At 44.4% G+C, this 15,341-nt stretch overlaps 1 protein-coding gene across 1 annotated transcript in view; it reads left to right on the forward strand.

Moving 5' to 3' along the window:
- The first annotated feature begins 345 nt into the window (after positions 1-345).
- GATM (glycine amidinotransferase) overlaps positions 346-15,341 on the forward strand; it is a 30,207-nt gene continuing 15,211 nt past the window's right edge. Inside the window, exons 1-4 of the mRNA XM_066592660.1 lie at positions 346-493; positions 8,661-8,864; positions 10,194-10,389; positions 14,134-14,324. Of these exons, the coding sequence (XP_066448757.1) occupies positions 425-493; positions 8,661-8,864; positions 10,194-10,389; positions 14,134-14,324 (660 nt within the window). The 5' untranslated portion in view covers positions 346-424. The remainder of the gene's footprint in view (positions 494-8,660; positions 8,865-10,193; positions 10,390-14,133; positions 14,325-15,341) is intronic.

Consider the following 15,341-nt stretch of genomic DNA (forward strand, 5'->3'; position numbering starts at 1 on the left):
CTGCAGGACACAGCATGCTTCCAGTTCTGATGGACAGAGCATGAGACTCCACTGTACAACCACCAGATGTTCCCCTCAGCAGCTGCTAAGGTCTTCACTGTTAGAAGTTTGGGCAGAACCTGCAGATGTTCTTAGGTCTTATGTTATTACATTGATCCCAACTGTCTTGTCCCAGCTAAAAAAGGGAAAAGTTATTATGTTTCTTGCAAGAGACACTTTCTAATCTGGGAATTTGTGACCTTTAGCTCTGACACTGTCACCACCTGTTATCAGCAGCAGCCAATGGAGAGGGTTGTGGAGTTCATATAAAGGGCTTTTACAGCCCTGCAGGGCTCCATACTACTTGGCTTAAGTAGGGATAACACAGGGCTGCTAGCTCTTTCATTGAGAGAGTACATTCCCACCCATAGGTAACCCAAGAACCATGCTGCGAGTGAGGTGTGTGAGAGGAGGAAGCAGGGGAGCTGAAGCTGTGCATTACATGGGATCCATGGTCTGTATTCCTATATTTCATGCCTGTTCACATTGCATAACCCTGGCTCAGAGATATTAGGAATAAGTGTCTGGTTAGTGCAATTTATACACAATTTCATATGCTCATGTGCAGTTGTACATATTTTTTTTAGTTATTGCCTGCCTTATTTCTCCTTTCTATAAAAAAAAAAAAAACTTGTCCTTGAAATTCATTTTAGTCTTTTGTAAATTGGCTACATTATCTTTTATGGTGATTGCGCCAAGGCTGCAACATGTTGAATGCCTCTTATCAGATTTGCAATGTTCTTTCCATATCCACATTGTCAAATGGATAGAGTTCATTCATCATTTTCATGTATTTGTCAATTTAGCCTGGAAGTTAAGGATCACAATTCCACCACTAATTTACTTCTGTTGGATAATTCAAGAACAAAAAATCTTGATTTCTCCTTTTTTGAGATCATTTCATGGTTTCTGTATGCATAGTAAAAGCATGCCTTCCCCAACCCCCTGCCTGACTGATGTGCCATAAGCACAAACAGAAATACGTTTTGCAATGGGAATTTGTGCTTTTGTAGCCATACACACTGGTGAATAACTTCTTTCTCCTGGTACTCCAAATGGGATAGTGTTTAAATATTGCAGATGTTTTAAGGGCCTTTCAAGTGTGCGAAATATCCCTGCAAGAGACCTCTGCAGACGCAGCTTAACCAGCTGCAGCAGATTTCTGATCTAGAAGGACTTCTTCAGACGAGCGTTTGCGCAAATAGTCAGCACAGCGTATTTGCTCATGAACGATGTTTGGAGAGCCACGTAATCAGCATGTGTGTCAGCACATTACTGTAATATTTGCGAGTGCAGGGCCAGTTCACACACGCGCATGACATTCCCTTTCCGTGGAATTGATTAGCTATTAAAGCCTATTGAGGGCCAGCTGTCTTCTTTTCCTGTGTTTTGTGCAGTGTTTCACCCTTTCCCTTGCGTATTTACGCACCTCCCACAGACTTCAATGGGGCTATTGCGGCGCAAAACACATGAAAATGAAGCAGGCCCTAATTTTTTTGTTGCACGTGCAGGTTTTGTGCGCACAAAGACACACGCCAACACGGCTGTATGGAGGACCCTAACTCACATGTATACATGCGGACTTCAGGTGCGTCTTGCAGAAATATTCCACATGGTCCCTTAGGCTGGGGTCACATGAAATGGAAATCCCGCAGAAATCTTGTAGAATGACCACACCGAAAAACCGCAGGATTTCCACGGGATAAGTGCAACTTTAAAATCCGCGGCCTATTCTGGGTTCTGTTCTGTGTTTTGCGCATGCAAATACCTGTGCATACATGGTTGTGTGAGGAAGCCCTTCTTCACACAGGCATATGTTTTTGCGCATGGAGAATATTCATGCGCTAAACATAAAGTATAGAACCCATTGATTTCATTTGGCCTACTCCCAATAATGTGTTTTGCACGTGCATTAAAAAGTAGGACCTGCTCCATTTTTCTGTGTTTTTGTGCAGTAAGAGTCCCATAGAAGTCTAAGGCTCATGTGAAGCTGCCCTAAGGTTATTCACAGTTTTGCACCAAGTTTGATCAGATTTTCATATAATGGTTTTGCAAAAGATGCGTGAATAATGATGGATTAGATACACTGAATTTAATTTTTTAATATTTTTTCCATTTGTTACTATGCGCTGATTGCTTGTATTTATGTGTTGCTTTCCCATAATGCACCACTACAGCTACACAACAGCTAAAGTACTTCTCTGAGCAATATTTTAAATATGTTTTTCTAGTATTTATCAATGCACAGCATAACATTCTTACTTATATTTGCACATTTACGGTTTTTTTAACAGTGTTTTTCAGAACCCATTTTTAGTTGAGTTTTTCTGAGAGTTCTAGATCAACAGGGAAATATGAAATGGGTACTGATCTTCTGAAGCAACCTCCTGGGCCCCACCAGCAAATGCCGCTACTGAGGCAACAGCCGCTGCTGGCCGCCCACCTCCTCCAGCATCCCTCCAACCCTCCTGCTCCTCACCCAACACATACTGCTGTAACCGCCGTTGTCTGCACTGAGGCAGCGGACACTACTGCTGTTGCGCACAGCAGCTGTTAGTCCTCGCCACAACCGCCGAACACTGCGCAGGACGGGGTGCTGAGTCGCACCTCTGTCCACCTCAGGGTCTGTGCTGTTTTCCCCCTACAGGGTCTGTGCCACGGTCTTCTGCGCTGTGCATCGGGTTGTCAGCCGCCACCACCGTCGCTGCTGTCTTGGAGATGGAGACAGCACTAACCACCAGCAGCCAATCGGCAGCTAGGGGTGTGACAAGGGCGTACCTCCAGATAAGCCTGGTCAACCCCTAGCTTCCAGTGGAGACATGATGCACAAGTACCTATGAAATGCACCATCAGGGCTTATTCACACGAGCGCATATCGGCCAGCCGTTTTCACGATATACACTACCATGTGATTCACAGGGCAGCGAATACGCCATCGGGCTGTCTTACCCTAACCTCCCCCTCGTCAGCTCTCTGCAAGGGGAAGAGGCGGGATGGGGCGGGAGCTAATGTGCCGCTTGCCGCTGTTGTCAATGTGTGTGTGTGTGTGTGGGGGGGGGGGGGCTAGGCTGGGGGTAGCTCCGCCCCATGCTCCACCCCTCTCACTGCAAACAGCGGCGAGAGGTGGAGAGGAGAAGAGAACAGGGACAGAGTTTAGCCGCTAAACTCCCTCCCACCTCCTTTCTTCTGCAGCTGTCATTGGCTCCCATAGAAGTCAGTGCAGCTGTCGCCGCCGACATAAAAGCGCCTGACCAGGGCGAGATACATCCCTGTGCACTGATGCATTGTAAACCAATGCATCAGAAGGGCAGCATATATCGGGTGAGCGTGCAAACCCGGCCGATATAATCCCGTGTGAATAAGCCCTCAAACTGTTTTGTTTTTTTTTGTGGCGTTTTCTTTTTTTTGTCGTGTTTTTTTGGGTCAATTTCGTTTTTCTGCAATTGCAGCAGGCTGTAGGTTTGGCGTTTTTTCAGACATTGTTTACATTGACTTCTATATAGGGAAAATGCCAAAAAAAATTCCTATAAAAACATGTACAAATTAAAATTGCTAGCTTTTTAAAATGCATTTTTAGGGGAAAACTACTGCCAGTGTATGTGTGAAGGAAGCTGTGCTTTTTTCTTTCAGTCTGCTCATAGGTAGACAAGATGCTGCTATCCTAAGGAAATGGATCAGCACGCCCTGCTATACTCTGCTGCTGACAATGTATTTACATAACAGCTAGACAACAAAAGGGTGTATTCTCCCCTTAGGCCGGCTGCACACAAACTGGTCGGATTTCGCAGACGGGAGTCTGCAGCGGAATCAGCCCCTGTGCCTGGCCGGCATCCACACGTACCTGTATTCATACTGCGAATGGTCCGGACGAGCGCAGTACAGATTTTTCCTTTTAAATCCCTGCTTTTCCTGCACCGTCACTAAGCTATGAAGCGGAATCCGCAACATTTTCGCAATGTCAATTGTGAAAGTACTGCTGGTTGGATGGCTTCCATTGAATTCAATGGACGCTATCTGCCCGGAATCCACGCAAAAATAGTACATGCTACAATTTATTTTACGCAAGCAGAAATCTCAATTGATGTCAGCTTGTGTGAGTAGACATGCGATTGTTCTACTCTTCACCTGTGCAGATCGTCTGTACGGGTGACTATTGAGGATTCACCAATCCAAATCTGGCATTGTGCAGCCGACCTTAGGGTATGCTCACATATGAAAGATTTGTTGCAGAAATTTCTGCTTGCATGCATTTGAGTGTGGTATGTACAAATCTATGCACGTGCTGCAGAAACAACCCCATTCAAATACATGGAACAGTCACAGAAATGTCTGCAAGAAATCTTCCGTGTGAATATACCATTACAGTACAGACCAGAAACTCATATTTATTGCACTACAGGCTCCACCATTAGGACAGCTTCACATGGGTGTATTGCAAAATACGTTAGCTCCTTAACAACTTTTTTGCACGGTGAACTATTAATCCAAAAGAGGTGCTGATGTGCGCGGGTTTGCACTGTGTTTTGCGAATACCCGCGCGCACATATATGCGCACTTGCACACCTCCAATAGACTTCTATGGACGCACAACATAGAGCAGGTCCTATTTTTTGGCGTCTGCGAGAATCACTAGTGCAAACTAAAGAAATGAGAATGAACCCATTGAAATCAATGGATTCTATTCTCCGCGTTTTATGCACAGGATTTTTCTGCGCACTAAAATACGATCGTCAGAAGAAGCCGTTATCATTGAGAATCAAATTTGCAGCTCCAGCTGGGGAGCGCAGTTCTCTAGTGACTGTGTGTGCGTGTTTTTAGTTAAAAGCCATGCCAATTTTGTGTACCCATGGTTCGACCAGGCTTGTATGATGAGAGGCCGTACACATGGATACAGATGTAGCAGTGTTTAATGGTTTATAGTGAGATAAGTTGTTGCAGAAAGTTATCACAAACAAGTTAAAGACCTATTATTCCCTTATTGCAACAAAACCCATTGTAAAGTAACTGAAAGGGTAAACAAACTGTGGCACCACATGTAACACCTTAAAGCTAAGTTCACACAGGGCGGAATCCCACCGCAGCTATAAAAACCCACGTCACTTAACTGCAGGTTTTGGAGCGGCTTGGCCGCATGCTCTTCTGTTGTGGCCGTCTCCTCCACAGAGAGGAGCGCGGCCGCAGTGGGAAAAAAAATAGACCTGCTGCGGCCGGGAAATCCGCGCCGCAGCGCCGGCTTTGCCGCCACGGATTGGCTGTCCCATGTGGACGAGATTTTTGACAAATCGCGGCCACATGACTGGCTAATCCCGGGATTAGCGGCCGTATGCGGATTTGCCAGAGCGAAATTCCGCACGGAATTTCCGTGGCAAATCCGCCCTGCGTGAACCCAGCCTCAGAGTCATGTTAAACATTGCTGCATCTGTAGATGAATAGCTGGATATTTTGTGTGTATACAATATGTAACGTATGTATGTGCCACACTAGTTTTCCTAACATCGTTACTATCTTCAGTAAATTCCCCCATTAAAGTGGTTTCACTAAATGCTATTACTATGTATACCTCTGTCAGGCACATCAATGAAATATTCTTTCTGTACAAAAACAAGCTCTGCTCCGAGGTTTTCGATAAGATACTGGTTACATAGTTTACTTTGACTGCTGGTTATTTTAAGATTAAAGGGGTCACAGTTCAAGCCTCCAGAGTGCTGGATAAAACTAGTGACATGTGTACGTGCTGTGTGACATGCAGGAAAGTCCAGAAATGCACACAAACATAACCATCAATCTCCTCTTAGACAAGAGGCCATCATATGTAGCAGGGCGCTTCCCTTCTACTCTCATTGTCAAAAATGATCAAGCACCTAGAAACAGGTGTCGGTTTGCTGCAGAACGGCATGCAGTTACATCTCAGGCAGATATACAAATGATGTGGTGTGATTAGATGAACGGTCTTGCCACCCGAGGCCCTAAAAGTGGTTCCACCCTTGGCTTATAAGAAGGCTCTCAGAGGCTACTTGTGTTTAGTGACCTCTTTTTCCACTTGTGTAGAGCTTGTTGACCACTAGATGCCTCAAGGATGCCACTTAAGAGAGTTTGAGAGGGGCGCATTATTGGAATGTAAGAAGTTGGATGGTTGTACCAATGAATTGCCGCCAACCTGGGTCGTTCTGACCAGACTGTTAGGAGGTATCTAGTTGATGCATAAGGGCACACAAGGCAACAGGGCTCAGGACACCGTCAACAAACCACCAGTAGGGAGGATCGTCTGATCGTATGACAAGCACGAGCAATTCCAGCTGTTTTGTTTTCCACCATCCTGAGACAGTTGGCACCATTGTTACACCCCATGTCTGTTGGAACCATTTATAGACGTTTGGCTGAAGGACATTTGGTCTCATGGTGCCCACTATGTGTATTGCCCTTGGCACCCACCCACAGTCACCTCTGTTTGCAGTGGTGTTGTGAATGATGAAACTGGACTGCTGTGGAGTGGAACTGGGTTGTCGTCTGCGACAAATCCATGTATAGTTTGGGCATTGACGGCGGCCGTGTTCAGGTCTTGGGTACCCAGGGGTGAGCGCCTCAATCCTGCCGTTGCTGTCCAGCAGCACACTGCCCCCACTGCTGGTTGATGTTCTGGAGGGGGCCATCGCCTATGACATTCTGTCACCCTTAGTTATAGTACAAGAGACAACGCAGGTCAGTGATATGTGCAGGACATCCTGCAGCCAGCAGGATAATGTTTGGCCGCTCACAGCAAGGTTGTTACAGGAATGTCTCTGCAACATTGCCACACTACCGTGGCCCACCCGGTCGCCAGATTTATCACCAGTGGAACATGTATTGGACATCTGGGACGCCAATTTCGACAGTCTACGAGTTTGCATGATCTAGAGCAGGAGTGTCAAACTCCTTTTCATCGAGGGACACATCAGCCTTATGGTTGCCTTCAAAGTGCCAATTGTAATTGAATAGTAGGGCTCGTTCACATGAGTGTATTTGCGCAGCGTATTATATACACAATTTTTGCGCACGTAATGCACAGTGAATAGAATAGAACCCATTATTTCAGTAGGTTCACTCACGATTGTATTACGCACTGCAATAGGTCATTGAAGTGAATGGGTGGGTGCAAATACGCATGGAAACCTGCATATTCACACACCATTTCAATGAGCCTGTCTGCCATCTTTTTTGCGCGCGCAAATATGCAGTGTATTTGTGCACAAAAAAAACAAGCCAGAACATCTGAAAAATGCAGATTTTGGTTGCACAAATGTGCAGTATATTTTTACGACCGAAAAGCGCTTACGCACGTGTGAATGAGCCCTGATAGTGGCCCTCATAGAGGCCCCAGTAGTAAAAGTGACACCTATATTGGTCTTAGTAGTAAGAGTGACACCCATAGTAGCCCCAGTAGTAAGAGTGACCCAAGTAGTTAGTGTCCCCTATATTGGCCCCAGTAGTAATAGTGATCCCCATAGTATTCCCAGGGATGCTGCCTGGCCAAAGGCCAATAGCAACCCACATATTGGCCTGTGGAGAGGCAGCATCTTTACACGCTTTACACTCACCCAGTCTACAGCTCTGGTCCAGAGCTGCCTGAATAACCGCTTTAAGGTTTAATTCAAAGCCGGCGAGCCACGTTAAATAAGACAGCAGGCCGGATTCAGGCCGCGGGCCTTGTGTTTGGCATGTGTGAACTAGAGGCTCAGTTAGAGCAAATGTGGACCAATATGCTGCAGGATACCATACAGAACCTGTGTGCCTACATACCTGCCCGTATTCCATCTTGCATCCAAGCTAGAGGCGGTACAACAGGCTACTAGAGCCTCCATGCTCACCCATATCACATCTTACATCCAAGCTAGAGGCGGTACAATAGGGTACTAGAGCCTTCATGCCCACCCATATCACATCTTGTATCCAAGCTAGAGGCGGTACAACAGGCTACTAGAGCCTCCATACCCGCCATATCACATCTTGTATCCAAGCTAGAGGCGGTACAACAGGCTACTAGAGCCTCCATACCCGCCCATATCACATCTTGTATCCAAACTAGAGGTGGTACAACAGGGTACTAGAGCCTGACTTCAAGGGGTCCGTTTTTCAAAGCAAATTATTCTTTTGCTCGTATATGTAATCCCTTACCTATATCAACATTACAATCACACATAGAAAGTTTCATTTAACTGCGACAACTCCTTCTAGGGGGGGATTTTTTTTTACAATGAGTGTATATACTGTATGTTATAACAGTGTCAAACATGAATACATGTAATACCATGAGACACCACCAGGTGGCTGCACACATGATTAACACCCAACTACAAAATTGCTGCTTAAAAGGACACTAAACTAAAAGTTTAAATCAATACAATTTTTTTCTGCAATTCCAGCATATAAATCTGTCCCTGTGATCATTACTCTATCTGCCATATCTCCATTTCTAAGGCTCTCCAGAAACATTCACACACATGTATCTTTGACAATAGCAGCTATTTTAAAAAGTTTCCAACTCTAATGGCCCTTTAATATATATGAAGCAATGGGAATTCCTTAGAACTGTTTAACCTTTCATTATACCAACGGCGATATATTTACTTATTCTATTCTTTCAGCTGAAAAAAGGCCTCGTTGGATGGGTGCAGCGAACTTTCCAAAGCACCCAGGCAGCTGCAGCAAGCCAAAAAGCCTGCACTGTCGATGACACTGTCCCCCAAGACAGTCCTGTCTGCTCTTACAATGAATGGGACCCATTAGAGGAAGTCATTGTGGGAAGACCAGAAAATGCAAGTGTTCCTCCATTTACAGTAGAAGTGAAGGTAAGCTGCTATAATATATGCTAATGCATATAACAAACATATTAAAACAAGTTCAGAACTGTTGTAGGTAAATATTACAATGTTATTAATACCTAGGTCTTCTAGCTCTACCATATAGATAGCAAAGGCAATATCAAGGAAACAGGAGTTAAATGATACAATTTGTATTTTATTATATATTTTAATTTGGAAAAGTCTTAGAAATTGGACAACTCTAAATATGTGTTGGGAGGGTTACCCCAGAGGAACCTGATTATTGAGTGATTCATCACTGTCATGATCAGCCGTAATCCATAGATCCAGTCGCAGGTGTTCACTTGCCCTGCAGAACCACAGTGTTATTGGAGCATTACACAGTTCCCATTGAAATCATTGAGCTTTCTTTATAATGTCCCAACATGCACAGACATGCCAAAAGTCATGGGACAGCAGTATGAATAAGGATTATGAAGTGGTGTTATCTCAGGTGACGTGTTGGGAACGCCACATCTGTATAAGTTAGGTGTTATCTTGTGCGTGAAGCTGAACACTGGCCAGGGTGCTCATGGCAAGGCGCCATGAATTATATCAGACTTCGAACAAGGCATTTCTTTTAGACCGTTTCATAAATGACTCCTGATCATTACTACACACAAAAAAGGCATATCGATCCCTATATGGAACTTAAACGTGAACATAAATTTAATCACATCAGGTTAGGCCGGTTTCGCATCTGCTTTGGAACCTCTGGTTGGAGGTTCCATTGCAAATCCGACTGAAAATACAGGAAAAAGAAGCGTTGCATGGAGTGCTTTTTCCTCCATACAAAAGCAGGGTAGCTGGGCTGAAACCGAACAGACCCCATTATAGTCAATGGGGTCTGTTCGGTACTGTTCTGTTCTATCCTGGAACTGAGCTGTGTGGCCATGGGGATTCCCCTTTCCTGCACCCCGAAAAGAGTAGGAAAGCGGAACCGCGAGCGCAGGACTTTTTGTTACATATTTCACTGTAGCATTCAGAAAGCAGGCACAGCTATACAAGGGTTAAAATATAGCTGTCAGCTCAAGTGACAATTTTGGTCTGGCAAAGCCATTAAGTAGCGTCGGAGGCAGCTGTCCATGACATCTAGTGTTGCATCTGGTCCTTAAAATATTTTCACCAGAAAGGACAAGGGAGATTGTATACTATAGTGGAGACGGGCAGAAGCATAGATGATGGTGGCAGATGAATACAATGTTTCAATTATATATAGTTTCTTTCTGTCATTAGTAGAAGCTACTTCCATTAGAGAGTTATGTGATGGACTCTATGGAAAATGCATAATTAAATGTATCCTACTGCTATTTGTAGGCAAATACCTATGAGAAGTATTGGCCTTTCTACCAGAAGTATGGAGGCAATAGATTTCCTCATGAACATGTGAAGAAAGCCATTGCGGAAATTGAGGAAATGTGCAATATTTTACGCCATGAAGGTGTTGTTGTACAAAGGCCTGAAGTGATCGATTGGTCAGTTCAATACAAAACACCTGACTTCGAGTCTACAGGTATGTTATTATTCAATACCAGATGCCAAGGACCTGTGCTGTATGTATAACTATAAGTAGATTTTAGATAGAAAGAAAGATCATTTTTTATTTTGTGATGGCGATCCCCTTAACTCCTTGGGGCTAAAGGGGATGTCCAGGACTTTTACTATTGATGGCCTATCCTCAAGATAGGTCATCAACAGTTAATTGACAGGGGTGTGCTGCTCAGGATCCCCACTGATCGGCGGGCCAGCTGTCAGTATGCACAGCACTGGAAGCAGATAGCACTGTTTGGATTGTAGTGGCTGGGTTTAGTACTGCAGCAGCTCCCATTGAATTAAATGGAGGCTGTGCCATTAGTAACAAACAGGGCCGCTGCAGTGGTGACAACGCTATGTTTTTCAGCACAGTCCACATTGGCAACGGGCCTGGTGATCAACACACCCTCGACGTTCAACTATTGATAACCTTTCCTGAGGACATCAATAGCAAAAGTCTCCGATAACCCCTTTAAGAGGGTCTGTCATGTCCCCTGATAGGACAGGCTGCCCACATATAGTCGAATCCTCACTGATTCCATCACCATTTCTATTTCAGTTTTAGTCCCTAGCCACCCTATTTGGCCACAGTGGCTCTAGTTACTTTCAGAGCCTGACAGTCTACTGGCAAGTGAGAGGTCTCCACCGCACAGTGTCAATCAGACGTCCCATTACCTATTGACACTGGGTGGTGGAGACCGTGCACTTGGCAGTAGACTAATGTCAGATTCTGAAAGTAATGGAAGCCACTGCAGCCGAACAGGGTGAGGGCTAAAACCAGAATGAAACAGAGATGGAACTGTTGGGTTCCCGGCTGTAAAGGTATGCAGCCCGTTCCATTTGTCAGAGAATGTGTCAGGTCCTGTTTAACCTCTTTCTTTTGACACATCAGCAGTATTTAAGGGACATTGAATTGTCATCTTTTAATGAATGATCTGTTCTGGACTTTGCTCCAGGTAATGTGCAGCTCGTTCAGAAGAGGTCAGCTTTGTTCATAGAAGAATGACTAATCTTTGCTTTAGCATGGGAAATTCACAGCAGGCCGATAAGAGTCTCAGAATAAAGTCCCTCATGCTGGAATACTTTAGAAAAAGTTTGCACGGGTAACTTTATTTTCCATCGTCTTCAGTTCTATACGCTGGTCTCGTATTATTTTATTTTGAATGATGCGGGTTATTATTAGCCGGTGTAAGTCTGAGGGCACATTGGTCAGAACTTCTTGAGTTGGCAAAGAACAGTGAGGGGCACTTATCTCACCACAAGCAGCCAGATGAAAAGGGCATTCATTAAGCCGTCCTCTCGAAGCTCATGAGTACAAGCATTGTTGCTGGACTTCTCATGCCAGCGCCTGTTGTCATGACAGCAAATGGCTTTCAACCATAATCACCAGTTCTACGATCTGCGTGGGTTTGCACTAACCATTGAGGGAATTTCTGCTAAATGATGTAACTATTTAAAAAGCTAACCAGCCCTCTGCCACATGACAGGGCGCACTGTACAATACGAGAGAAGTTACTGCGCCTCATAATGAATGCTAGAAAGGAATATCCCTCTTAAAGGGCCTTTTCAAATATTGTGTAAATAAAGCTTAAAAAGTTTTTTGCTATTCAATGTTGTGGAATATCACGAGGATATGGCATAACATTACGGCCAATGGGGATCTGAACTCTGACTTCCACCAGCCTGGAGAATAAAGGGACAGACTTCCCTTTGGCACTTTTCTTATAGTGTGCACTGCCGGCCACCCGCTGTGCAAGTAACTGGAACACAGTCCTGTTGACTCCTCTAATGCTGCAGGATTGTGGAGGTCTAGACAGCTGGACTCCGTTGATCAGTAAGTGATGGCATATTCAAGCAGTATCCCATTATATACTTTAATTGGAAAACTTTCCTATATGGTTTGTTTTAAAAGAACTTATTTGCACTCCATTTTCCTTGTCAATGAGATGTACTCCTACAAACTTGCACTGTCTAACCAGTGCTGACTGTATCAGATTATGGATTATTTATCTTTTTCTGCCAATTTAAAGGAGTTGTCCAGTTACATTATAGTTTTTACCGAATAATACACAAGGCTTAAAATAACTAAACAATTGGTACTTGCTTGTCTTCAGCCCCAGCGATCCAGCGCTGCTGCCCCACGGTCCTCCTGGCTTTAGTTTTGGAATGCACACCACGTGACCGCTGCGGCCAGCATCACAGTTCCAAACTCCTGGTATCATGATGTGAGCACTGATGCCAGAACAGGTCGTGACACTGTGGCCTCTGATTGGCTACAGCAGTCACATGGTGTCCATTCTAAAACCCGCCGTGAGGCTGCAGTGCTGGATCGCTGGTGCTGAGGATGAGTTAGTACCACTCATTTTATTACAGCAGTCACTAATAGGCTTTAAACCTGCACATTGTCACTAATAGGCTTTAAACCTGCACATTGTCATGTCCGCTGGGTGCTAGAGCACCGTGCCTCAGCATGGACGCAGGGCAGTAAACCCACAGTATATGCTGGGAAAGAATACACCACATCATGCTTTAGAAGATGGACGTAGTTAGCCCCTACTACTCAAGAGGATTGGAGAAACCTTGCCTAAAAGCGGAGTTAATGTCCTGGTAAGGACAGCCCCACTATCTTCTTCTAGGGCCTGACTATCCATATAAAAATGCCAGGAAGGATGCACTAAATGTAGCAATGCAACTGTGCAAAAACACCAACACAGTGAGGAAAATAAACCAACACTTATCTGGCAGTAGTCGGCTTTCACCTAGAACAGAGGCTCTAACCACCACCACCTAGTGAACTGATGACTAAAACACACCAAGCATACCCACACACATAACCAAATGGAATAGCTATAAAAGTATAAGGTATTGGTTTATGAACTGGCCAAGTCACTTAAACCCATGAGCCAGCTGACAAGGGTCCTCGTTGTCTCGTAGGTCCCTACTCTCCCAAGACAACTTCCATGTGAAATGTGCCTGCATGGGAGCAATAGTTACAACAGGGATGGCCACACGCTGCAACCTAGGAACCTACGTCATCCTAGATGCCAAACGATCCAAAGCAGGACAGGACACAGCTCTCACCAGCACGCCAGGAATTTGCAAGCAAGATAGAACAGGACTGTTCATACACCTTGTCTGGCCATCTACTCATACCCAATGAACACATCACTGTTCACACACAACACAGAACAAACATGCAAGCAAAACCCTAGGGTGAAGGGAACCTCACTCAGAACTCTCATGCATACAGATATCAAACCATAGCTAGCACAAGTGTCCTCACACCAAGGGGAAAGAGTCAGACACCGAACTGACATAAGACATGCCTGAGTCCCGGAGAGGTGAGTATATATTTTTTTAAAGTTTTTACACCAGATAGGAATGATTTTTAGGAAGGTCTTATATTTAAAGCCCTTCCCTGAAAATCACTGCAGGGGTTGCCGGCAGCCCATTGCTTTCAATGGGGCCGCCAGCAGCTGCCACAGCCCCATTGAAAGCAATGCTGCATGGACCTGCATTCACACGTGTTTGTGCACACACGTGGGCGCGCTGGTTTTGTGTGCACCTATGTACCACCACCCTAAGGGTTAAGCCATTTGCACCTATCAGTAAAAATGTTGTAACTTGACAAGCCCTTTAACCCACTTCAAACACCAGATATGTAATCATAATAGATATGGTAGATATAGGACTTTGACAAGTTTTTGCTGTGCTGTATTTGCAGGTCTATATGCTGCTATGCCTAGAGACATCCTGCTGGTTGTTGGTAATGAGATAATTGAAGCCCCTATGGCATGGAGAGCCCGCTTCTTTGAATATAGGGCCTACCGTCCTCTAATTAAAGATTATTTTCAACGGGGGGCAAAATGGACCACTGCGCCTAAACCAACAATGGCAGATGCACTCTATGACCAGGTATATTTTTATATCTTTCTTTCTTCTTTTTTATTATTTTGTGAAACTTTTTGCCATGGAAAAGGGCTAATGTGCTGCATTTTCCAGTTTTCACTTCCCCATTGGTACTTTCTTTCCTATATCGTTGGTGGCAGGACTGCCAACTGGGCTAAAGGAGAGGAGATGCTGGCAGTGTGCAGCTCTCTGCCGTCTCCAGTCACTAGAAGGTGCTCAAGAGGCTGCGGCTCCTTGGGGGGCCCTGACTCCTCTGCAGCATAATGGCAGGTGTGTTTTGTGTGTGCCAAACTATCATATCTTCTGTCTATCCTATCTCTGTGCTCCATGTGTCTGTTTGCAGTTGTAATCCATGTTATGTCATTTCACGTGACTGTTGTTTTACATTAATCAATGGAAATACAAAACTCATCACATATTTTTACAGAAAGGTGCATATCTCTGTCTCATATCTTTCTCATCTCTCTCTCTCTCTCTCTCTCTCTCTCATATCTCTATCTTTCTCATCTCTCTCTCGCTCTCTCTCATATCTCTATCTATCTATCTCATATCTCTCTCTCTCTCATATCTCTCTCATATCTCTATCTATCTATCTATCTATCTATCTCATATCTCTCTCTCTCATATCTCTATCTATCTCATATCTCTCTCTCTCATATCTCTATCTATCTATCTCATATCTCTCTCATATCGCTCTCTCTATCTATCTCTATCTCTCTCTCTCTCTCTCATATCTCTATCTCTCTATCTCATATCTCTATCTCTCTATCTCATATCTCTATCTATCTCATATCTCTCTCTATCTCATATCTCTCTCTCTCAAATCTCTATCTATCTCATATCTCTCTCATATCTATCTCTCTCTCTCTCATATCTCTATCTATCTCATATCTCTCTCTCATATCTATCTCTCTCTCTCTCATATCTCTATCTATCTCATATCTCTCTCATATCTATCTCTCTCTCTCTCATATCTCTATCTCTCTCATATCTCTATCTATCTCTCTCATATCTCTCTCTTTC

The sequence above is a fragment of the Eleutherodactylus coqui genome, chromosome 2, assembly GCF_035609145.1.
Source record: "Eleutherodactylus coqui strain aEleCoq1 chromosome 2, aEleCoq1.hap1, whole genome shotgun sequence".
Classification (NCBI taxonomy): domain Eukaryota; kingdom Metazoa; phylum Chordata; class Amphibia; order Anura; family Eleutherodactylidae; genus Eleutherodactylus; species Eleutherodactylus coqui.